The sequence below is a fragment of the Macaca fascicularis genome, chromosome 11, assembly GCF_037993035.2.
Source record: "Macaca fascicularis isolate 582-1 chromosome 11, T2T-MFA8v1.1".
NCBI classification, from domain to species: Eukaryota; Metazoa; Chordata; class Mammalia; order Primates; family Cercopithecidae; genus Macaca; species Macaca fascicularis.
In genome coordinates, this window is record NC_088385.1 from 62294787 (window position 1) to 62316182 (window position 21396).

General features: G+C 39.7%; 1 protein-coding gene and 1 pseudogene across 1 annotated transcript; both read left to right on the forward strand.

Annotated features, from left to right (window-relative positions):
• The first annotated feature begins 16486 nt into the window (after window positions 1-16486).
• LOC135964435 (large ribosomal subunit protein uL6 pseudogene) lies at window positions 16487-17223 on the forward strand (annotated as a pseudogene).
• Window positions 17224-18802: 1579 nt separating this feature from the next.
• LOC102126880 (olfactory receptor 6C4) lies at window positions 18803-19732 on the forward strand. Its single transcript, XM_005571116.4, has one exon. The coding sequence runs from the start codon at window positions 18803-18805 to the stop codon at window positions 19730-19732; it is 930 nt and encodes a 309-aa protein (XP_005571173.3).
• The last annotated feature ends 1664 nt before the right edge of the window (window positions 19733-21396 follow it).

Here is a 21396-nt window from a genome sequence, read left to right on the forward strand (position 1 = left end):
ACCTCAGCTAGCTCTGCAAATAAATAAATAAATAAATAAATAAATATAATAATTCCATTAAAAAGTGGGCAAATGATATGAACAGATATTTCTCAAAAAAAAAAGATATACAAATGGCCAAAACTTATATGAAAAAATGCTCAACATCACTAATCATCAAGAAAATGCAAGTTAAAACCACAATAAGATACCACCTTACCGACTCTCCACCCCCAGAACGGCCATTATTAAAAGGTCAAAAAACAATAGATGTTGGCATGGATGTGGTGAAAAGGGAACATCTACACACTGCTGGTGAGAATGCAAATAAATACAACCTCTATGGAAAACAGCATGGAGATTTCTCACAGAACTAAAAGTAGATATACCACTCAATGCAGCAATTCCACTAGTGGGTATCTACCCAAAGGAAAAGAAGTCACTATATTAACAAAGACATCTGCACACACATGTTCATTGCAGCACAATTCACAATTGGAAACATATGGAACCAACCTAAGTCTCCATCAACCAATGAGTCAATAAAGAAAATATGATATATGTACACCATGGAATACTACTCAGCCATAAAAAAGAATGAAATAATGTCTTTTGCAGAAACTTGGGTGGAACTAAAGTCATTATTCTAAATGAAGTAATCCAAGAATGAAAAACCAAATACAACATGCTCTAATTTATAAGTAGGAGATAAGTTATAAATGTGCAAAGGCATACAGAGTGGTATAATGGACACTGGAGACACAGAAGTGGGGGAGTAGTGTGATGGTTAATATTGAATGTCAACTTGATTGGATTGAAAGACACAAAGTATTGTTCCTGTGTGTGTCTGTGAGGGTGATGCCAAAGGAGATTAACATTTCAGTCAGTGATCTAGGAGAGGCAGACACACCATCTATCTGGGTGGGTACCATCTAATCAGCTGCCAGCACCTCTTAAAAGTAGGCACAGTAATTTGAAAGGACTAAACTGGTAAAAGACTTCTGGCTTCCATCTTTCTCCAGTGCTGGATGCTTCCTGCCTTTGAGCATCAGACTCCAAGCTCTTCAGCTTTTGGACTCTTGGACCTACACCAGTGGTTTGCCAGGGTCTCTTGGGCCTTTGGCCACAGACTAAAGGCCACACTGTCAGCTTCCCTACTTTTGAGGTTTTGGGACTCGGACTGGCTTCCTTGCTTCTCAGCTTGCAGACAGCCTATTGTGGGACTTGACGTTGTGATCATGTGAGTCAATACTCCTTAATAAACTCCCTTTCATATATACATCTATCCTATTAGTCCTGTCCCTCTAGAGAACTCTAATATAGATTTTGGTACCAGGAGTGATTCTAGAGGAACAGAATATTAAGGATGGAGTTCTTTCATTGGTTTTGGAGTTTCTGGAGTTGGCCGCTTAATATGATTAGACCCAAAAATGCTAAGGATTCTATTTCTAACAGTATGAAAAATACTGATAGTCCTTGGTGTGTGAACTGTTGAGAGAGTTATGCAAAATAAACACATTTAATACTCCTGACTCACCACTCGTGAGAGACAAGGAGTTTAGCGACTCTACACATAATGCCTTTGACCATATGTGGAGAACCAAGGAATATAATGAAGTTGGTTGGTTGTTCCTAAGTTCAATGGACAAAGTGATGAAAGAAAACAATGAACTCAGATTCTATCTCCTGTCTACAGGTGCACATATTGAGCCTCAAATTCTAAGATTGCCCTGAATTAGGGTCTTATCTCTGATAGAGAAAGAGTTGAAATTATGGAAAATCAGACACAAGCTTTTATCATGCCAGTGGCTGATCTGCAACAAAAGGTGCACGCACAGCCTCACCAGGTGTCTACTGTTAAAATGAGGGCATTGGTTGGGAAAAAAAAATGGGACCCTGCAACTTGGAATGGGGACGTATGGGAGGACCCTGGTGAGGCTGAGGGCCCGAAGCTCCTGAATTCTGATGAGCCTTTTTTGCCAGAGGAAACAGCCTCCCCACCCCCAGTGGTGGCAATATCCCCTCCCCACCCCCGCCCCCCATGCTGCCATCAGCCTTTCCACCTTTGTCTGAGAAGATTAACCCTGCACTGCCTGAGGCAATAGTAATGGCCTCCCCTGAGGCAGTTGCCAGGCAAGATATTGCTGATTTTCCTCAGTACCCACCCCCAACACCCCTGACTGCTTCTAGACCTATAATTAAAGTTCAGCAGACCCCTAGAGGTGAAGTTCTGGTGTAACCCATGATAAGGTGCACTACACTTCAAAAGAACTGCTAACGTTTTCTAATTTATATAAGCAGAAATCTGGAGAACAGGGATGGGAATGGATATTAAGGGTGTGGGATAATGGTGGAAGGAACATAAAGTTGGATCAAGCTGAATGTATTGGTTTGGGCCCACTAAGTAGGCATTCCGCATTTAATGTTGCAGCTTGGGGAGTTTAAAAAAAAAAAATGTTCTAATGGTATATTTGCTTGGTTAGCTGAAATATGAACTAAAAGATGGCCCACTATGAGCAAGCTGGAAATGCCTGATCTCCCTTTGTTGAATGTAGAGGAAGGGAATCAAAGGCTTAGGGAGATTGGGATGCTAGAGTGGATTAGTCACCTTAGACACACTCATCCCAGCTGGTCCAGAAGACACACCCTTGACCAATACTTTGCAAAATAGATTTGTGAGGGCAGCACCTGCATCCTTGAAGAGTTCTGTGATTGCTCTTCTCTGTAGGCCAGATCTTACAGTGGGAGTCACAATCACTCAACTACAAAATTTAAACACAATGGGAATCGATGTGGCAGGAGCCAAGTGGCATGTATTCATCCATTTTCACACTGCTGATAAAGACACACCCGAGACTGTGCAATTTAAAAAAGAAAGAAGTTTAATTGGACTTAAGAGTTCCACATGGCTGGAGAAGCCTCACAATCAAGGTGGAAGACAAAGAGGAGCAAGTCATGTCTTACATGAATGGCAACAGGCAAAGAAAGAGAGAGCTTGTGCAGGCAAACACTTGTTTTGAAAACCATCAGATCATGAAGCTCATTCACTATTGTGAGAACAGTGCAGGAAAGACCCGCCCCCATAATTTAATCACAGCTCCCACCGCATTACTCCCACAACATGTGGGAATTGTGGGAGTTACAATTCAATATGAGATTTAGGTGGGGACACAGCCAAACCATATCATTCCACCCCTGATACTAGCAAATCTCATGTCCTCACATTTCAAAACCAATCATGCCTTCCCAACATTACCTCAGTGTCTTACATCCAGGTCACGTTGATGCAAGAGGTGGGTTCCCATGGGCTTGGGCAGCTCTGACCCTGAGACTTTGCAGGGTATAGTCCCCCTCCTGGCTGCTTTCAAGGGCTGACGTTAAGTGTCTTCAGCTTTTCCAGGCAGTATATAATCGTATATCTGACCATTTCCCTTTGTCACTGTCCTTCGGGTGTATCCTAGAAGGGAGCTATAGTGCTGCAGCTGTGCCCAATTTGCCAGCAGCACAGATCAACACGGAACCTTCAATATGGCACCATTCCTCAGGGTGATCAGCCAGCTACTTGGTGGCAAATTGATTATATTGGACTTTTCCATCATGGAAAGGGTAGCAGTTTGTCTTCACTGGAATGAACACTTACTCTGGATATGGGTTTGCCTATCCTGTGCTCAATGCTTCTGCCAAGACTACCATCCGTGGACTCATGGAATGCCTTATCTACTGTCATGGTATTCCACACAGCATTGCCTCCTACTAAGGCACTCACTTTATGACTAAAGAAGTGTGGCAGTGGGCCCATGCTCATGGAATTCACTAGTTTTACCATGTTCCACATTATCCTGAAGCAGTTGAATTGATAGAACCACTGTCTATGGCCTTTTGAAGTCACAATTACAATGTTAACTAGGTGACAATACCTTGGAAGGCTGGGCAAAATTCTCCAGAAAGCTGTGTATTCTCTGAATCAGTGCCCAATATATGGTACTGTCTCTCCCATAGTCAGGATTCACAGGCCCAGGTGGAAGCAGAAGTGGCACCACTCACCACTCACCAAAATTTTTTCTTCCTGTTCCTGCAACATTATATTGTGCTGGCTTAGAGGTCTTAGTTCCAGAGGGAGGAATGCTATCACCAGGAAACACAACAATGATTCCATTAAACTGGAAGTCAAGATTGTCACCCGGATACTATGGGCTCCTCCTATCTCTAAGTCAACAGACTACAATGGGAGTTATGGTGTTGGCTGGGGTAACTGACCCAGTCTATCAAGATGAAATCAGGCTACTTCTCCACAATGGAGGTAAGGAAGGGTAGGCATGGAATACAGGAGATCCCTTAGGACATCTCTTAATATTACCATGCCCTGTGATTAAGGTAAATGGAAACAACAGCCCTATTCAGGCGAGACTATAAAAGGCCCAGACCCTTCAGGAATGAAGGTTTGGGTCACTCCACCAGGTAAAAAACCATGACATGCTGAGGTGCTTGTTGAAGGCAAAGGGAATACAGAATGGGTAGTAGAAGAAGGTAGTCATCAATACCAGCTATGACCATGTGACCAGTTGCAGAAATGAGGACTGTAATTGTCATGAGCATTTCCTCCTTAGTTTGATAAGAACATATTTGTACATGTATACATTTTTACTAAGAAAATATCTTCATTTTGGTTTCCTTCTTTTTCGTTTATCTTGTGACATAAAATTTGTTAACATCATATCAGCATTTAAGTGTTGTCAACTTTATGTAATAGTATTTGGGTTGGGGATTGGTGCGTTTCCAGTTGTATGAAGGATAGCTGTATTATGTTAGGTATAATTATGACCTTATTACTGTCTTTATTTGAAGATTATGTATGATTTCAGGAGATGTGTGTGGGTTCAAGGTGACACGGGTGAACTTGTGATGGTTAATATTGAGTGTCAACTTGATTGGATTGAAGGATGCAAAGTATTGTTCCTGGGTGTGTCTGTGAGGGTGTTGCCAAAGGAGATTAACATTTCAGTCCATGGTCTAGGAGAGGCAGGCCCACCATCATCCTGGGTGGGCACCATCTAATCAGCTGCCAGCACCTCTAGGATAAAAGCAGGCAGAGAAACGTGGAAGGACTAGACTGGTTAAGTCTTATGGCTTCCATCTTCCTCCATGCTGGATGCCTCCTGCCCTAAATCATCGGACTTTAAGTTCTTCAGCTTTTGGACTCTTGGATCTACATCAGTGGTTTGCCTGGGTCTCTTGGACCTTTGGCCACAGACTGAAGGCTGCACTGTCGACTTCCCTACTTTTGAGGTTTTGGGACTCAGACTGGCTTCCTTGCTTCTCAGCTTGCAGATGGCCTATTGTAGGATTTCACCTGGTGATCATGTGAGTCAATTCTCCTTAATAAACTCCTTTTCATAAATACATCTATCCTATTGATCCTGTCCCTCCAGAAAACCCTAACTAACACAGGTGGAAAGGGGATAAGGATTGAGAACTTACCTATTGGGTACAATGGACATTATTTTTGTGATAGGTATACTAAAAGCCATGACTTCACCAGTATACAATTCATCCACGTAACTAAAAGCCACTTGTACCACTAAAGTTATTGAACTAAAAAAAAAAAAATGTTTTTAAAGAAGCTTGGCAAACTCCCAGCATGACAAATACAAAGAAAATCAGATCTGGACATACAATCAAAGCATAGAAAAAGTACTAAAAATGTGACCTATAAAATAAAATATAAGGAGCCAGGCACGGTGGCTCATGCCTGTAATCCCAGCACTTTGGGAGGCTAAGATGGGTGGATCACTTGAGGCCAGGAGTTTGAGACCAGCCTGGCCAAGACAAGGAAAACCCATCTCTAGAAGAGACAAAAATTAGCTGGGCGTGGTGGTGCACGTCTGTAATCCCAGTTACTTGGGCTACTCGGGAGGCTGAGGTACGAGAATCCCTTGAACCCACAAAGCAGAGGTTGCAGTGAGCCAAAACCACGCCACTGCACTTCAGCCTGGGCAAGAGTGACACTAGGTCTCAAGTAGATATATATAAAAAGAAATGTGTGTGTATGTATATATATGTATATATGTACATATACTACATATATACTACATATATATACTACATATATGTATATATACTACATTTGTGTATAAATATACACACATTTCTTTATATAAATGATAAACATAAATATAAAAATATAAATTTAAAAAGCAAAAATTAAAATTATAAATATATAAAAGAACAATATATATTAAAAATTTATAAAAGTCTGAAAGTTTATTCTACAAAATATTTTTTTCTATTTTTCTTTTTCTTTTTTTATTATACTTTCAGTTCTATGGTACATGTGCACAACATGCAGGTTTGTTACATATGCATACTTGTGCCATGTTGGTGTGCTGCACCCATTAACTCATCATTTACATTAGGTTTATCTCCTAATGCTATCCCCCCCACCCCCTCCCCACAATAGGACCTGGTGTGTGATGCTCCCCTTCCAGTGTCCAAGTGATCTCATTGTTCAGTTCCCACCTATGAGTGAGAATATGCGGTATTTGGTTTTCTGTTCTTGTGATAGTCTGCTGAGAATGATGGTTTCCAACTGCATCCATGTCCCTACAAAGGACACGAACTCATCCTTTTTTTATGGCTGCATAGTATTCCATGGTGTATACGTGCCACATTTTCTAAATCCAGTCTGTCACTGATGGACATTTGGGTGGATTCCAAGTCTTTGCTATTGTCAATAGTGCCACAATAAACATACATGTGCATGTGTCTTTATAGCAGCATGACTTATAATCCTTTGGGTATATACCCAGTAATGGGATGGCTGGGTCGAATGGTATTTCTAGTTCTAGATCCTTGAGGAATCACCACACTGTTTTACACAATGGTTGAAATAGTTTACAGTCCCACTAATAGTGTAAAAGTGTTCCTATTTCCCCACATCCTCTCCAGCACCTATTGTTTCCTGATTTTTTAATGATTGCCATTCTAACTGGTGTGAGATGGTATCTCATTGTGGTTTGGATTTGCATTTCTCTGATGGCCAGTGATGATGAGCATTTTTTCATGTTCTGTTTGCTGTATGCATGTCTTCTTTTGAGAAGTGTCTGTTCATATCCTTTGCCCACTTTTTGATGGGGTTGTTTGTTTTTTTCTTGTAAATTTGATTGGGTTCTTTATAGGTTCTGGATATTAGCCCTTTCTCAGATGAGTAGATTACAAAAACTTTCCCCCATTCTGTAGGTTGCCTGTTCACTCTGATGGTAGTTTCTTTTGCTGTCCAGAAACTCTTTAGTTTAATTAGATCCCATTTGTCAATTTTGGCTTTTGTTGCCATCACTTTTGGTGTTTTAGACATGAAGTCCTTGCCCATGCCTATGTCCTGAATGGTATTACCTAGGTTTTATTCTAGAGTTTTTATGGTTTTAGGTCTACCTTAAAGTCTCTAATCCATCTTGAATTAATTTTTGTATAAGGAGTAAGGAAAGGATCCAGTTTCAGCATTCTACTTCTGGCTAGCCAATTTTTCCAGCACCATTTATTAAATAGGAAATCCTTTCCCCATTTCTTGTCTTTCTCAGGTTTGTCAAAGATCAGATGGCTGTAGATGTGTGGTATTATTTCTGAGGGCTCTGTTCTGTTCCATTGGTGTATATCTCTATTTTGGTACCAGTACCATGCTGTTTTGGTTACTGTAGCCTTGTAGTAGTTTAAAGTCAGGTAGCATGATGCCTCCAGCTTTGTTCTTTTTGCTTAGGATTGTCTTGGCAATGCGGGGTCTTTTTTGGTTCCATATGAACTTAAAGCAGTTTGTTCCAATTCTGTGAAGAAAGTCATTGGTAGCTTAATGGGGATGGCATTGAATCTATAAATTACCCTGGGCAGTAGGGCCATTTTCATGATATTGATTCTTCCTTTCCATGAGCATGGTATGTTCTTCCATTTGTTTGTGTCCTCTTTTATTTCACTGAGCAGTAGTTTGTAGTTCTCCTTGAAGATGTCCTTTACATCCCTTGTAAGTTGGATTACTAGGTATTTTATTCTCTTTGAAGCAATTGTGAATGGAATTTCATTCATGATTTGGCTCTCTGTTTGTCTGTTACTGGTGTATAAGAATGCTTGTGATTTTTGGACATTGATTTTGTATCCTGAGACTTTGCTGAAGTTGCTTATCAGCTTAAGGAGATTTTGGGCTGAGACAATGGGGTTTTCTAAATATACAATCATGTCATCTGCAAACAGGGACAATTTGACTTCTTCTTTTCCTAACTGAATACCCTTGACTTCTTTCTCTTGCCTGATTGCCCTAGCCAGAACTTCCAACACTATGTTGAATAGGAGTGGTGAGAGAGGGCATCCCTGTCTTGTGCCAGATTTCAAAGGGAATGCTTCCAGTTTTTGCCCATTCAGTATGATATTGGCTGTGGGTTTGTCATAAATAGCTCTTATTATTTTGAGATATGTTCCATCAATACCGAATTTATTAAGAGTTTTTAGCATGAAGCGCTGTTGAATTTTGTCGAAGGCCTTTTCTGCATCTGTTGAGATAATCATGTGGTTTTTGTCTTTGGTTCTGTTTATATGCTGGATTACGTTTATTGCCTTGCGTTTGTTGAACCAGCCTTGCATCCCAGGGATGAAGCCCACTTGATCATGGTGGATAAGCTTTTTGATGTGCTGCTGGATCCAGTTTGCCAGTATTTTATTGAGGATTTTTGCATCGATGTTCATCAGAGATATTGGTCTAAAATTCTCTTTTTTTGTTGTATCTCTGTCAGGCTTTGGTATCAGGATGATGTTGGCCTCATAAAAGGAGTTAGAGAGGGTTCCCTCTTTTTCTATTGATTGGAATAGTTTCAGAAGGAATGGTACCAAGTCCTCCTTGTACCTCTGGTAGAATTCGTCTGTGAATCTTTCTGGTCCTGGACTTGTTTTGGTTGGTAGACTATTAATTATTGCCTCAATTTCAGAGCCTCCTATTGGTCTATTCAGGGATTGAACTTTTTCCTGGTTTAGATTTGGGAGAGTGTAAGTGTCCAGGAAATTATCCATTTCTTCTAGGTTTTCTAGTTTAATTGCATAGAGGTGTTTATAGTATTCTCTGATGGTAGTTTGTATTTCTCTGGGGTCGGTGGTGATATCCCCTTTATCATTTTTTATTGCATCTATTTGATTCTTCTCTTTTTTCTTCTTTATTAGTCTTGCTAGCAGTCTATCAATTTTGTTGATCTTTTCAAAAAACCAGCTCCTGGATTCATTGATATTTTGGAGGGTTTTTTGTGTATCTATCTCCTTCAGTTCTGCTCTGATCTTAGTTATTTCTTGCCTTCTGCTAGCTTTTGAATGTGTTTGCTCTTGCTTCTCTAGTTCTTTCAATTGTGATGTTAGGGTGTCAATTTTAGATCTTCCCTGCTTTCTCTTGTGGGCATTTAGTGCTATAAATTTCCCTCTACCCACTGCTTTAAATGTGCCCCAGAGATTCTGGTATGTTGTATCTTTGTTCTCATTGGTTTCCAAGAACATCTTTATTTCTGCCTTCATTTCATTATGTACCCACTAGTCATTCAGGAGCAGGTTGTTCAGTTTTCATGTAGTTGAGTGGTTTTGATTGAATTTCTTAGTCGTAACTTCTAGTTTGATTTCACTGTGGTCTGAGAGACAGTTTGTTATAATTTCTGTTCTTGTACATTTGCTGAGGAGTGCTTTACTTCCAACTATGTGGTCAATATTGGAATAAGTGTGATGTGGTGCTGAAAAGAATGTATATTCTGTTGATTTGGGGTGGAGAGTTCTGTAGATGTCTGTTAGGTCTGCTTGGTGCAGAGTTGAGTTCAATTCCTGGATATCCTTGTTAACTTTCTGTCTTGTTGATCTGGCTAATGTTGACAGTGGGGTGTTGAAGTCTCCTATTATTATTGTATGGGAGACTAAGTCTCTTTGTAAGTCTCTAAGGACTTGCTTTATGAATCTGGGTGCTCCTGTATTGGGTGCATATATATTTAGGATAGTTAGCTCTTCCTGTTGAATTGATCCCTTTACTATTATGTAATGGCCTTCTTTGTCTCTTTTGATCTTTGATGGTTTAAAGTCTGTTTTATCAGAGACTAGGACTGCAAACTCTGCTTTTTTTTTTTTTCCATTTGCTTACTAGATCTTCCTCCAACCCTTTATTTTGAGACTATGTGTGTCTCTGCATGTGAGACGGGACTCCTGAATACAGCAAACTGATGGGTCTTCACTCTTTATCCAATTTGCCAGTCTGTGTCTTTCAATTGGACCATTTAGTCCGTTTACCTTTAAGGTTAATATTGTTATGTGTGAACTTGATCCTGTCATTATGATATTAGCTGGTTATTTCGCTTGCTAGTTGCAGTTTCTTCCTAGCATCGATGGACTTTACATTTTGACATGTTTTTACAGTGGCTGGTACCTGTTGCTCTTTTCCATGTTTAGTGCTTCCTTCAGGATCTCTTGTAGGGCAGGCCTGGTGGTGACAAAATGTCTAAGCATTTGTTGTCTGTAAAGGGTTTTATTTCTCCTTCACTTATGAAACTTAGTTTGGCTGGATATGAAATTCTGGGTTTAAAATTCTTTTCTTTAAGAATGTTGAATATTGGTCCCCACTCTCTTCTGGCTTGCAGAGTTTCTGCCAAGAGATCCGCTGTTAGTCTGATGGGCTTCCCTTTGTGGGTAACCTGACCTTTCTCTCTGGCTGCCCTTAACATTTTTTCCTTCATTTCCACCTTGGTGAACCTGACGATTATGTGTCTTGGAGTTGCTCTTCTCGAGGAGTATCTTTGTGGCATTCTCTGTATTTCCTCAATTTGAATGTTGGCCTGCCTTTCTAGGTTGGGGAAGTTCTCCTGGATAATATCCTGCAGAGTGTTTTCCAACTTGGTTCCATTCTCCCCATCACTTTCAGGTACACCAATCAGACATAGATTTGGTCTTTTCACATAGTGCCATATTTCGTGGAGGCTTTATTCATTTCTTTTCATTCTTTTTTTCTCTAAACTTCTCTTCTTGCTTCATTTCATTCATTTGATCTTCAATCACTCATACCCTTTCTTCCAGTTGATCGAATTGGCTACTGAAGCTTGTGCATGTGTCACATAGTTCTCGTGCCATAGTTTTCAGCTCCATCAGGTCATTTAAGGTCTTCTCTATGCTGTTTATTCTAGTTAGCCATTCGTCTAATCTTTTTTCAAGGTTTTTAGCTTCTTTGCGATGGGTTCTTACATCCTCCTTTAGCTCGGAGAAGTCTGTTATTACCAATCATCTGAAGCCTTCTTCTCTCAACTCGTCAAAGTCATTCTCCATCCAGCTTTGTTCCATTGCTGGCGAGGAGGTGCATTCCTTTGGAGAGGAGGCACTCTAATTTTTAGAATTTTCAGCTTTTCTGCTCTGGTTTCTCCCCATCTTTGTGGTTTTATCTACCTTTGGTCTTTGATGATGGTGACATACAGATGGGGTTTTGGTGTGGATGTCCTTTATGTTTGTTAGTTTTCCTTCTAATAGTCAGGATCCTCAGCTGCAGGTCTGTTGGAGTTTGCTGGAGGTCCACTCCAGACCCTGTTTGCCTGGGTATCATCAGTGGAGGCTGCAGAACTGCAAATATTGTAGAATGGAAAATGTTGCTGCCTGATCATTCCTCTGGAAGCTTCGTCTCAGAGGAGCACCCAGGCGTATGAGGTGTCAGTCAGCCCCTACTGGGAGGTGCCTCCCAGTTAGGCTACTTGGGGGTCAAGGACCCACTTGAGGAAGCAATCTGTCCGTTCTCAGATCTCAAACTCCATGCTGGGAGAATCACTACTCTCTTCAATGCTCAGCTGGAAATGCAGAAATCTCCCGTCTTCTGCATCACTCATGCTGGGAGCTGTAGACTGGAACTGTTCCTATTTGGCCATCTTGGAACCTCTAACAAGAAACGAAATTTATTTCTTACAGTTATGAAGTCTGACAAGTGTGTATCGAGGAGATGTATCTGGTGAGGGTCTTCCTACTCTTGGGGGCCCTGCAGTGTCCCAAGGTGGCACAGGGCATCATGTGGTGAGGGAGCTGAGCATGCAGACATGCTAGCTCAGATCTCTTTTCCTCTTCTTATAAAGCCAGTATTTTCACACCCATGATAACCCATTAATCCATTAATCTGTGAATGGATTAGTCTATTTATAAGGACTGAGCCTTCATGATCCAATCACCACTTAAAGGTCCTACCTTTCAATATTGCTACATTGGAATTTAAGTTTCAATGCAAGTTTTGGAGGAGACATTCAGACCATACTATTATTCCCCTGAGCTCCTTAAGCTTGTGTTCTTCTCACATAGAAATACGTTCATTCCACCCCTAAAGCCCCAGAGTCTTAACTTGCTCCCACACCAACTCAGAAGGCCAAAGCCCAAAGTCTCTACTGTGAGCCTGTGAAAGACTCACTCCCATTCCAAAAGGGAGAAAATAGGCAAGAAGAAAGAGATAACAGGCCTGAAGTAAGTTTAAAACCCAAGAAAGTAGATATTAGATACTAAGACTCTAAAATAATCTCCTTTGACTCCATGTCTGGCACTCTCTGCACTTTGGCTTGATGATTTGGTCCCCCAAAGCCTCAAGCAGGCCTGCCCCTATGACTTTCCTAGGCTTAGTCCTTTCAACTCTCCCAGGATGGCATTGCACATTGGTAGCTCTAAAGTTCTGGAGTTTCAGCAGCAGTTCTACTCCCATGACTCCACTAAGCATGGCCCTAGTGAGGACTCTCTGCAGTGGCCTCACTCCCACAGCCCCACCAGCCCCATGGTGGGGACTCTGTAGCAGCTCCCACCCCACATTTCTGCTCAGTATTGCTTGACAATTAAGGCTCTCTGTGGTGGCTCCACCCCTGTAACACATCTCTGCTGAGAGCCCCAGGCTTTTGAAGCCATTCTTTGAAATCTGGGTGGAGGCTGCCAAGCCTCCACAGCTCTCATTTTCTGAAAGCCTGCAGAATTAACACCACATGGACACTACCAAAGTTTATAACTTGTGCCTTCCAGAGCTGCAACATGAGCTTCACCTGGGGCAACTTGAGCCATGACTGAGGCAGCCATGGAGCACTGTGCTAAAATGTAGGGAGCAGAATCCTGAGGCAACCCTGGGCAGTGAACCCATGAAGATCACTCCAGGCCAATCCACTGAAAGCATTCTGCCCTCGACCTCTGGGCCTGTGATGATAGAGGCAGCATTGAAGATCTCTGAAATGTCTTTAGGCTATTTTTTCATTGTTTTGAGAAACAGTACCTGACTCTTTTTTGCCTTTACTAATCTTTTTAGCAAATAGCCCTGCACTCTTGGTTTCCTCTCCTGAACATGATTTTTCACTCTATATGGCCAGGCTGAAAGTTTTTCAAATATTTCTACTCTGCTTCTCCTTTAATTGTAAATTGTTTTTAATTGTTTCTTTGTTCCTAAATCTCAATGAAAGTGGCCAAAAGCAACCATGCAGCTCCTTCTATTTTTTTTTTTTATTATTATACTTTAAGTTCTAGGGTACATGTGCATAACGTGCAGGTTTGTTACATATGTATACTTGTGCCATGTTGCTGTGCTGCACCCATCAACTCGTCAGCACCCATCAACTCGTCATTTACATCAGGTATAACTCCCAATGCAATCCCTCCCCCCTCCCCCCTCCCCATGATAGGCCCCGGTGTGTGATGTTCCCCTTCCCGAGTCCAAGTGATCTCATTGTTCAGTTCCCACCTATGAGTGAGAACATGCGGTGTTTGGTTTTCCATTCTTGCGATAGTTTGCTAAGAATGATGGTTTCCAGCTGCATCCATGTCCCTACAAAGGACACAAACTCATCCTTTTTTATGGCTGCATAGTATTCCATGGTGTATACGTGCCACATTTTCTTAATCCAGTCTGTCACTGATGGACATTTGGGTTGATTGCAAGTCTTTGTTATTGTGAATAGTGCCGCAATAAACATACGTGTGCATGTGTCTTTATAGCAGCATGATTTATAATCCTTTAGGGCTAATATCCAGAACCTACAAAGAACTCAAACAAATTTACAAGAAAAAAACAAACAACCCCATCAAAAAGTGGGCAAAGGATATGAACAGACATTTCGCAAAAGAAGACATTCATACAGCCAACAGGCACATGAAAAAATGCTCATCATCACTGGCCATCAGAGAAGTGCAAATCAAAACCACAATGAGATACCATCTCACACCAGTTAGAATGGCAATCATTAAAAAGTCAGGAAACAACAGGTGCTGGAGAGGATGTGGAGAAATAGGAACACTTTTACACTGTTGATGGGATTGTAAACTAGTTCAACCATTATGGAAAACAGTATGGCGATTCCTCAAGGATCTAGAACTAGATGTACCATATGCTCCTTCTATTTTGCTTAGACATTTCTTCTGCTACATACCCTAGTTCATCAATCTCAGGTTTGATGAAAAAGCTCTCAAGTATTAACACAGCTCAGCCAAGTTCTTGTCAATTTATAACAAGGATGGCCTTTCCACTGGTTTCTAAAAACTTGCTCTTCAGTTTCATCTGAAATTTTATCAGAAAGGCTTTTACTGTTCATATTTCTTTTTTTATTATTATTATACTTTAAGTTCTAGGGTACGTGTGCACAGTGTGCATGTTTGTTACATAGGTATACATGTGCCATATTGGTTTGCTGCACCCATCAACTCATCATTTACATTAGGTATTTCTCCTAATGCTATCCATCCCCCAGCCCTCCACCCCCTGACAGGCCCCAGTCTGTGATGTTCCCTGTCCTGTGTCCAAGGGTTTTCATTGTTCAGTTCCCACCTAAGAGTGAGAACATGCAGTGTTTGATTTTCTGTTCTTGCAATAGTTTGCTGAGAATGATGGTTTCCAGCTTCATCCACGTCCCTGCAAAGGACATGAACTTATCCTTTTTTATGGCTGCATAGTATTCCATGGTGTATATGTACCACAATTTCTTAATCCATTCTATCATTGATGGACATTTGGGTTGGTTCCAAGTCTTTGCTATTGTGAATAGTGCTGCAATAAACATACGTGTGCATGTGTCTTTATTGTAGAATGATTTATAATCCTTTAGGTATATACACAGTAATGGGATCACTGGGTCAAATGGTATTTCTAGTTCTAGATCCTTGAGGAATCGCCACACTGTCTTCCACAGTGGTTGAACTAACTTACACTCCCACTAACTGTGTAAAAGCATTCTATTTCTCCATATCCTCTCCAGTATCTGTTGCTTCCTGACTTTTTAATGATCGCCATTCTAACTAGCGTGAGATAGTGTCTCATTGTGGTTTTGATTTGCATTTCTCTGATGACCAGTGATGATGAACACTTTTTCATGTGCCTGTTGGCTGCATAAATGTCTTCTTTTGAGAAATGTCTTTTCATATCCTTTGCCCACCTTTTGATGGGGTTGTTTGCTTTTTTTCTTGTAAATTTGTTTAAGTTCTTTTTAGATTGTGGATATTAGCCCTTTGTCAGATGGTTAGATAGCAAAAAATTTTCTCCCACTCTGTAGGTTGCCTGTTCACTCTGATGGTAGTTTTTTTCATATTTCTATCAGCATTGTGGTCATAACCACTTAACCAATCTCTAAGAAGTTCCATGTTTTCCCTAGTCTTGTTGTATTCTAGGCCCCCACCAGAATATAGGCTTTTTCTAGCCTACTCCTCCAAATTGTTTCAGCTTCTGCCCAGTATTGACTCTTAAAGCTGCTTCCACATTTTCGAGGGTTTGTAATTAGCAACATGTGTGTTCCTGGAAAAAGTTGAATGTGGTTAAGATCTTGCCTGCAAAGACTGTGTGCTGGCAGACCTGTTGAGATATCCCATGGGGAAATGAGTGAAAGTATATTTGTTTCAAAAGTGAAGACTGATTGCTTCTGAGAGGCTGTTTGAACTATGCATTGAATTGAACATATTAGCAAAATATGCAAACAGCAAACTATTTTCTAGCTGTTGGTTTGATGGAGTCAGTAATTTGGTAATTTAGACATGGGAGATTCATGGAGGATACCACAGCATTTAGGTTATGGTGATTTACTGTGAAGTGTCATTCATTTATATCATGTTTAAGCACTGGCCAAATCGGTTTATTAAAGGAGAGATAATAGAAACAATGACAAGGCCAGCCACACCCATCCCAAGGGAGTGTTCGTCCACTGCTCTACATTTCCCCACAAATTTCATGGCTGTAGCAGATTCTCTCATGGAACCTTTTTCTCAATGGTCTCTCTGAAACCTCTCTTCTCAGCCATATGTTTACAGTTTGTTCTCAAAATTGCCAACAATTGAGGTTCATTAGCCCCTTTTGAACTTGGGTCCACAGGGCTTCTTTAGCTTCTTCAGGAAATTGATCCCATGTGCCTGCTCTAAAAAGAGCAGATAAAACCTGTGTTACTGTAGCTAACAAAGAAACTGCAAAGATGCCCATCCCCTGCCATCTAAGAACTTCATAATCTTTCTTAGAACATAAATTTTAAGAAATTTGCGAGACGTTCTTTCTTTGCTGCGTCTACTGCAAGAATGAAGACCATTCTCAGCAATCAGACTGTCGACATTCCAGAAAATGTCGACATTACCCTGAAGGGACGCACAGTTATCGTGAAGGGCCCCAGAGGAACTCTGCGGAGGGACTTCAATCACATCAATGTAGAACTCAGTCTTCTTGGAAAGAAAAAAAAGAGGCTTCGGGTTGACAAATGGTGGGGTAACAGAAAGGAACTGGCTACCGTTCGGACTATTTGTAGTCATGTACAGAACATGATCAAGGGTGTTACACTGGGCTTCCGTTACAAGATGAGGTCTGTGTATGCTCACTTCCCCATCAACGTTGTTATCCAGGAGAATGGGTCTCTTGTTGAAATCCAAAATTTCTTGGGTGAAAAATACATCCGCAGGGTTCGGATGAGACCAGGTGTTGCTTGTTCAGTATCTCAAGCCCAGAAAGATTAATTAATCCTTGAAGGAAATGACATTGAACTTGTTTCAAATTCAGCGGCTTTGATTCAGCAAGCCACAACAGTTAAAAACAAGGATATCAGGAAATTTTTGGATGGTATCTATGTCTCTGAAAAAGGAACTGTTCAGCAGGCTGATGAATAAGATCTAAGAGTTATCCAGCTACAGAAAGAAGATGCCAGATGACTCCTAAGACCTACTTGTGATATTTAAATGATGCAATAAAAGACCTGTTGATTTGGAGCTGCAAAAAAAAAAAAAAAAAAAAAAAAGAAATTTGCTGCCTCTCAAAGTATTTTCTTCTAATTCAATAACTGCTATGGACTCTGTTTTACTTTTTTATTACACATGTGAAGGTCTATGTCTCTCAGGAACTGTGATTTGATTCTGGATTGGATTCCTAGAATGGAAAATAATATCCTCTTTTTCTTGGTTAAGTTACACAAACTTAGATACTTTTCTTAAGAGAAAGGTAAAATGTGGATGGAAGCCAATGGAAAACATGTTAAAGTTTATACCACTCAAAGATCCACGTGGCACATCTCATCTTTGATTTACCTCTTAGGAACAACAAGGTAAACAGTATACTATAGTCATTCAGATTGTCAAAGGTATGAGCATCATATGTTTTTAAAGTCACTGATTTTATCATTCTATAAATGTGGATAATGAAATGATCAACTGTGAAAATCTGGAAGAAAATGCAGTACTTGCCAAAGACCACAGATTAGTATAAACAAGGAAAAGAGGGCTGTGGGAGATCCAGGCCAATGTTTAACATCATCTAGGACCTCCAAAAACTGTATGGAAAGATGGGAAGGTTGACAAGAATGATTGTAATATAATTTTTCTAATCCATATGCATGTAAATTAGAAGGACCCCTTTATATTATATTTGCCTCTTAATCAGAAAAATCTAAAGATGCATTCACGATACTACCACCAAATTTTCCTTCCCTGAGAATTACCACTTTATCCACAAAGAACTTGTACTGTCAAAAACTTTTTCTGGTTTCTGTAAGACAAGAATAGAAAACAGGAGAGTCTGGGTCATGATAAACTGTCATCCTTAGTTGCCTTTGAGGACTCTAAGACTGAGCAAAATCCATTCTGTGATGCTGCTTACAGAGCTCTCAAAATTTCTCAGAGACATATCTCAAATCAGTGCCTGGAAGACTCTGAATGTGGCAGAGAAACATATAATAAAATATTAAATAACATGACTTATTGATGCTTGAGCCTTGTTCATGTAGAGGAAAAGGCTCACAATATGAAATGAGATGATCTTCAGCATTGCCTGTGTAGGGAAATTCCTACTTGTTTCTGAAACAAGGATGTCAGAGTTTTGGACAGTAATGGAGATAAGGATCTATAGCAGATATCCATTGAAGCATCAAATAGTGCAGAGAAAGGAAAGAAAGAAACAGAAAAGCACAGAAAACAGAATGAGGTAGAGAGATGTGTGCCAAAAGCACAGAAGTAGGAGAGCTTATAATACAGTCAAGAGAAAGTACTTTACATGTGAAGATTTTATAAACATTTGAAAGGAAACAACAGGTTCAAAAACTTCTATTTTTCTGAAAAAAAAATCATGAGTAGTTATTCTATAATAAATTTCCTTAAGTGCCCATGAACAGGTCAACTTGAGAAATGAAAAAGGCCACTTACACAAAAGATATGGGGCTTACATGAAGCCAAGTGTAGCCCAATGGGACACTGGTTTGGGCCATCTGGATGGTGAGCAATGTATGACCCGATTCTGTTCGTTAAAATAAATTTTATCTCTCCTACTCTAAGAAACTCTTCAATTTTCATCATTCTCACCTTTTGCCTTTAGGTTTTCCGAAGGTCAACAATGAAAAACAGAACGATGTTTGGTGAGTTTATTCTGCTGGGCCTTACAAATCAACCTGAACTCCAAGTGATGATATTCATCTTTCTGTCCCTCACCTACATGCTAAGTGTCCTAGGAAATCTGACTATTATCACCCTCACCTTACTAGACCCCCACCTCCAGACCCCCATGTATTTCTTTCTCAGGAATTTCTCCTTCTTAGAAATTTCCTTCACGTCCATTTTTATTCCCAGATTTCTGACCAGCATAACAACAGGAAATAAAGTTATCAGCTTTGCTGGTTGCTTGACTCAGTATTTTTTTGCCATATTTCTTGGAGCTACCGAGTTTTACCTCCTGGCCTCCATGTCCTATGATCGTTATGTGGCCATCTGCAAACCCTTCCATTACATGACTATTATGAGCAGCAGAGTCTGCATACAGCTAGTGTTCTACTCCTGGCTGGGGGGATTCCTAGCAATCTTACCACCAATCATCCTCATGAGCCAGGTATATTTCTGTGTCTCCAACATTCTGAATCACTATTACTGTGACTATGGGCCTCTCATGGAGCTTGCCTGCTCAGACACAAGACTCTTAGAACTGATGGTCATTCTCCTGGCTGTTGTGACTCTTGTGGTTACTCTGGTACTGGTGACACTTTCTTACATATACATTATCAGGACTATTCTGATGATCCCTTCTGTCCAGCAAAGGACAAAGGCCTTTTCCACTTGTTCCTCCCACATGATTGTCATTTCGCTCTCTTATGGAAGCTGCATGTTTATGTACATTAATCCTTCTGCAAAAGAAGGATGTGCTTTCAACAAAGGAATAGCTGTACTCATTACTTCAGTTACTCCCCTGTTGAATCCCTTCATATATACTTTAAGAAATCAGCAAGTGAAACAAGCTTTCAAGGACTCGGTCAAAAAGATTGTGAAACTTTAAAAAAGGAGATTACACTTCAATAAAAAATATATTTTCACTTAACAAATATGCATTGAATGTCTGTATTTCCAGTGCTAAATTGGCCCTTGAAGATAAAAATAGGAAAAGTATATGTCTTAATTATAGTCTAGAATGAAGGAAAGATATATAAATGGTAAATTTATGTAATAAATTTACAAAAAACAAAATGACATTTTAATTGTTATTAGAAGAGAGTGAATGGGGATCCAAAAAGGAACAGCTAGAAAGAATTAGTTCTGTTTTCCATAAATTATTTGAAATTTAAGAAGCAAAACATACTGCTTATTTAGAAGATTAGGAGGATAAGAATTTAGAGTGAAAAAGGAAACCAGATCATAAAAGTATGTAATTACAACTACTGAGTTAGTTGGCTTTCATGAGTCAAGAAAAATTTTCAGAATTGTTTTGAGGAGAATGTAGTATCAGCGTTGTTCTTCAGCATGGAGCCCTGGAGACTATGTTTCCATCTAGGAGTGAATAATTTTGATTCTCCACCCATTTTTCATTTATATTTCAAATGTAACCATTGCAACTTCCATCCTTTCATAAGAGGAAAATAAAAGAAAAAATATACATTTAGTCTACTTTTCTCCAAATGAGGAGAAAATTCTTAAGATTTTTGTCAACTTACATGTCCATTTTCTAGTTTATGGTTAAAACAGGTTTCTAGAGGCAAGTTTAGAAGACTTTCATTCTCCTAGACAAAATCTATTGTTTCTTTTCTTAGGTGACATGTTTTAAGTTAATGGTGTGAGATCTGTTTTCTCTCTCTTTGATAGTTTCTGGTGATCTTTTCCTTCCTATTGTGATTTTATTTTCATCTTTTTGTTTCACTTTATTAGATATTAGAAAAGAAAATTCTGTTATCTGGCTCTACTTCTTTAACTTTCCTCCAAATTTTTGCTTTTGTTTTTAACATAAACCATGAATGACCTTTTTATAAAGTGAAAAAGAATACAAAATGTCAATGCAATTTTATATCTAGAATGTTCCAAATTATGAGTCTTGAAAAAACAACTAGAAATAGACTATCCTACCAAAAACTTTACACATGGATTCGAGGCCATGACAACTTGAATTTGAATAGGTAGTGGTAGTGTCCAACTTCAATGGAAGAAGGGACTTTTTTTTTAATCTGAGCACCTGTACACAGTTTAATAATATCTTAACAAATTGCAGGAGTTTTGTTACTATTTGGGGTAGAAGTGGAACATAATCTGGTATTGTCACACGCTTTATATGTGGTAATGTGTTGAGTAGAATGAGGTACTTCTCAAGCATTTAAGGAACAAGCTAGATTGAACTGATTATGACAGCAAATTCTCAGAGCCACAGAAAATATTGGAGAATGTATAATATTTTTGAAAAAATATTCTATGTAAAGCTGTTGCTATCTTTAATATCTTGTTTTCTTTGGTTGCTAGCTAGAGATTAGTGATAATATTCAATATATTCCAAATTTAATGCACTACAAGAACAACAAGTGTTCTTGAATAGCCACATCTGAATCATTAAGTTCCCCTACATCCATCTACCAAAACCAATGGTACAGTGGGAGAAATGTCATAGAGTGGCTTAAAACATAGCCTTTATTTCAAATTCCAGCTTTTCAACTTTCTGCCAAAGTTACCTGGGGATAGTTA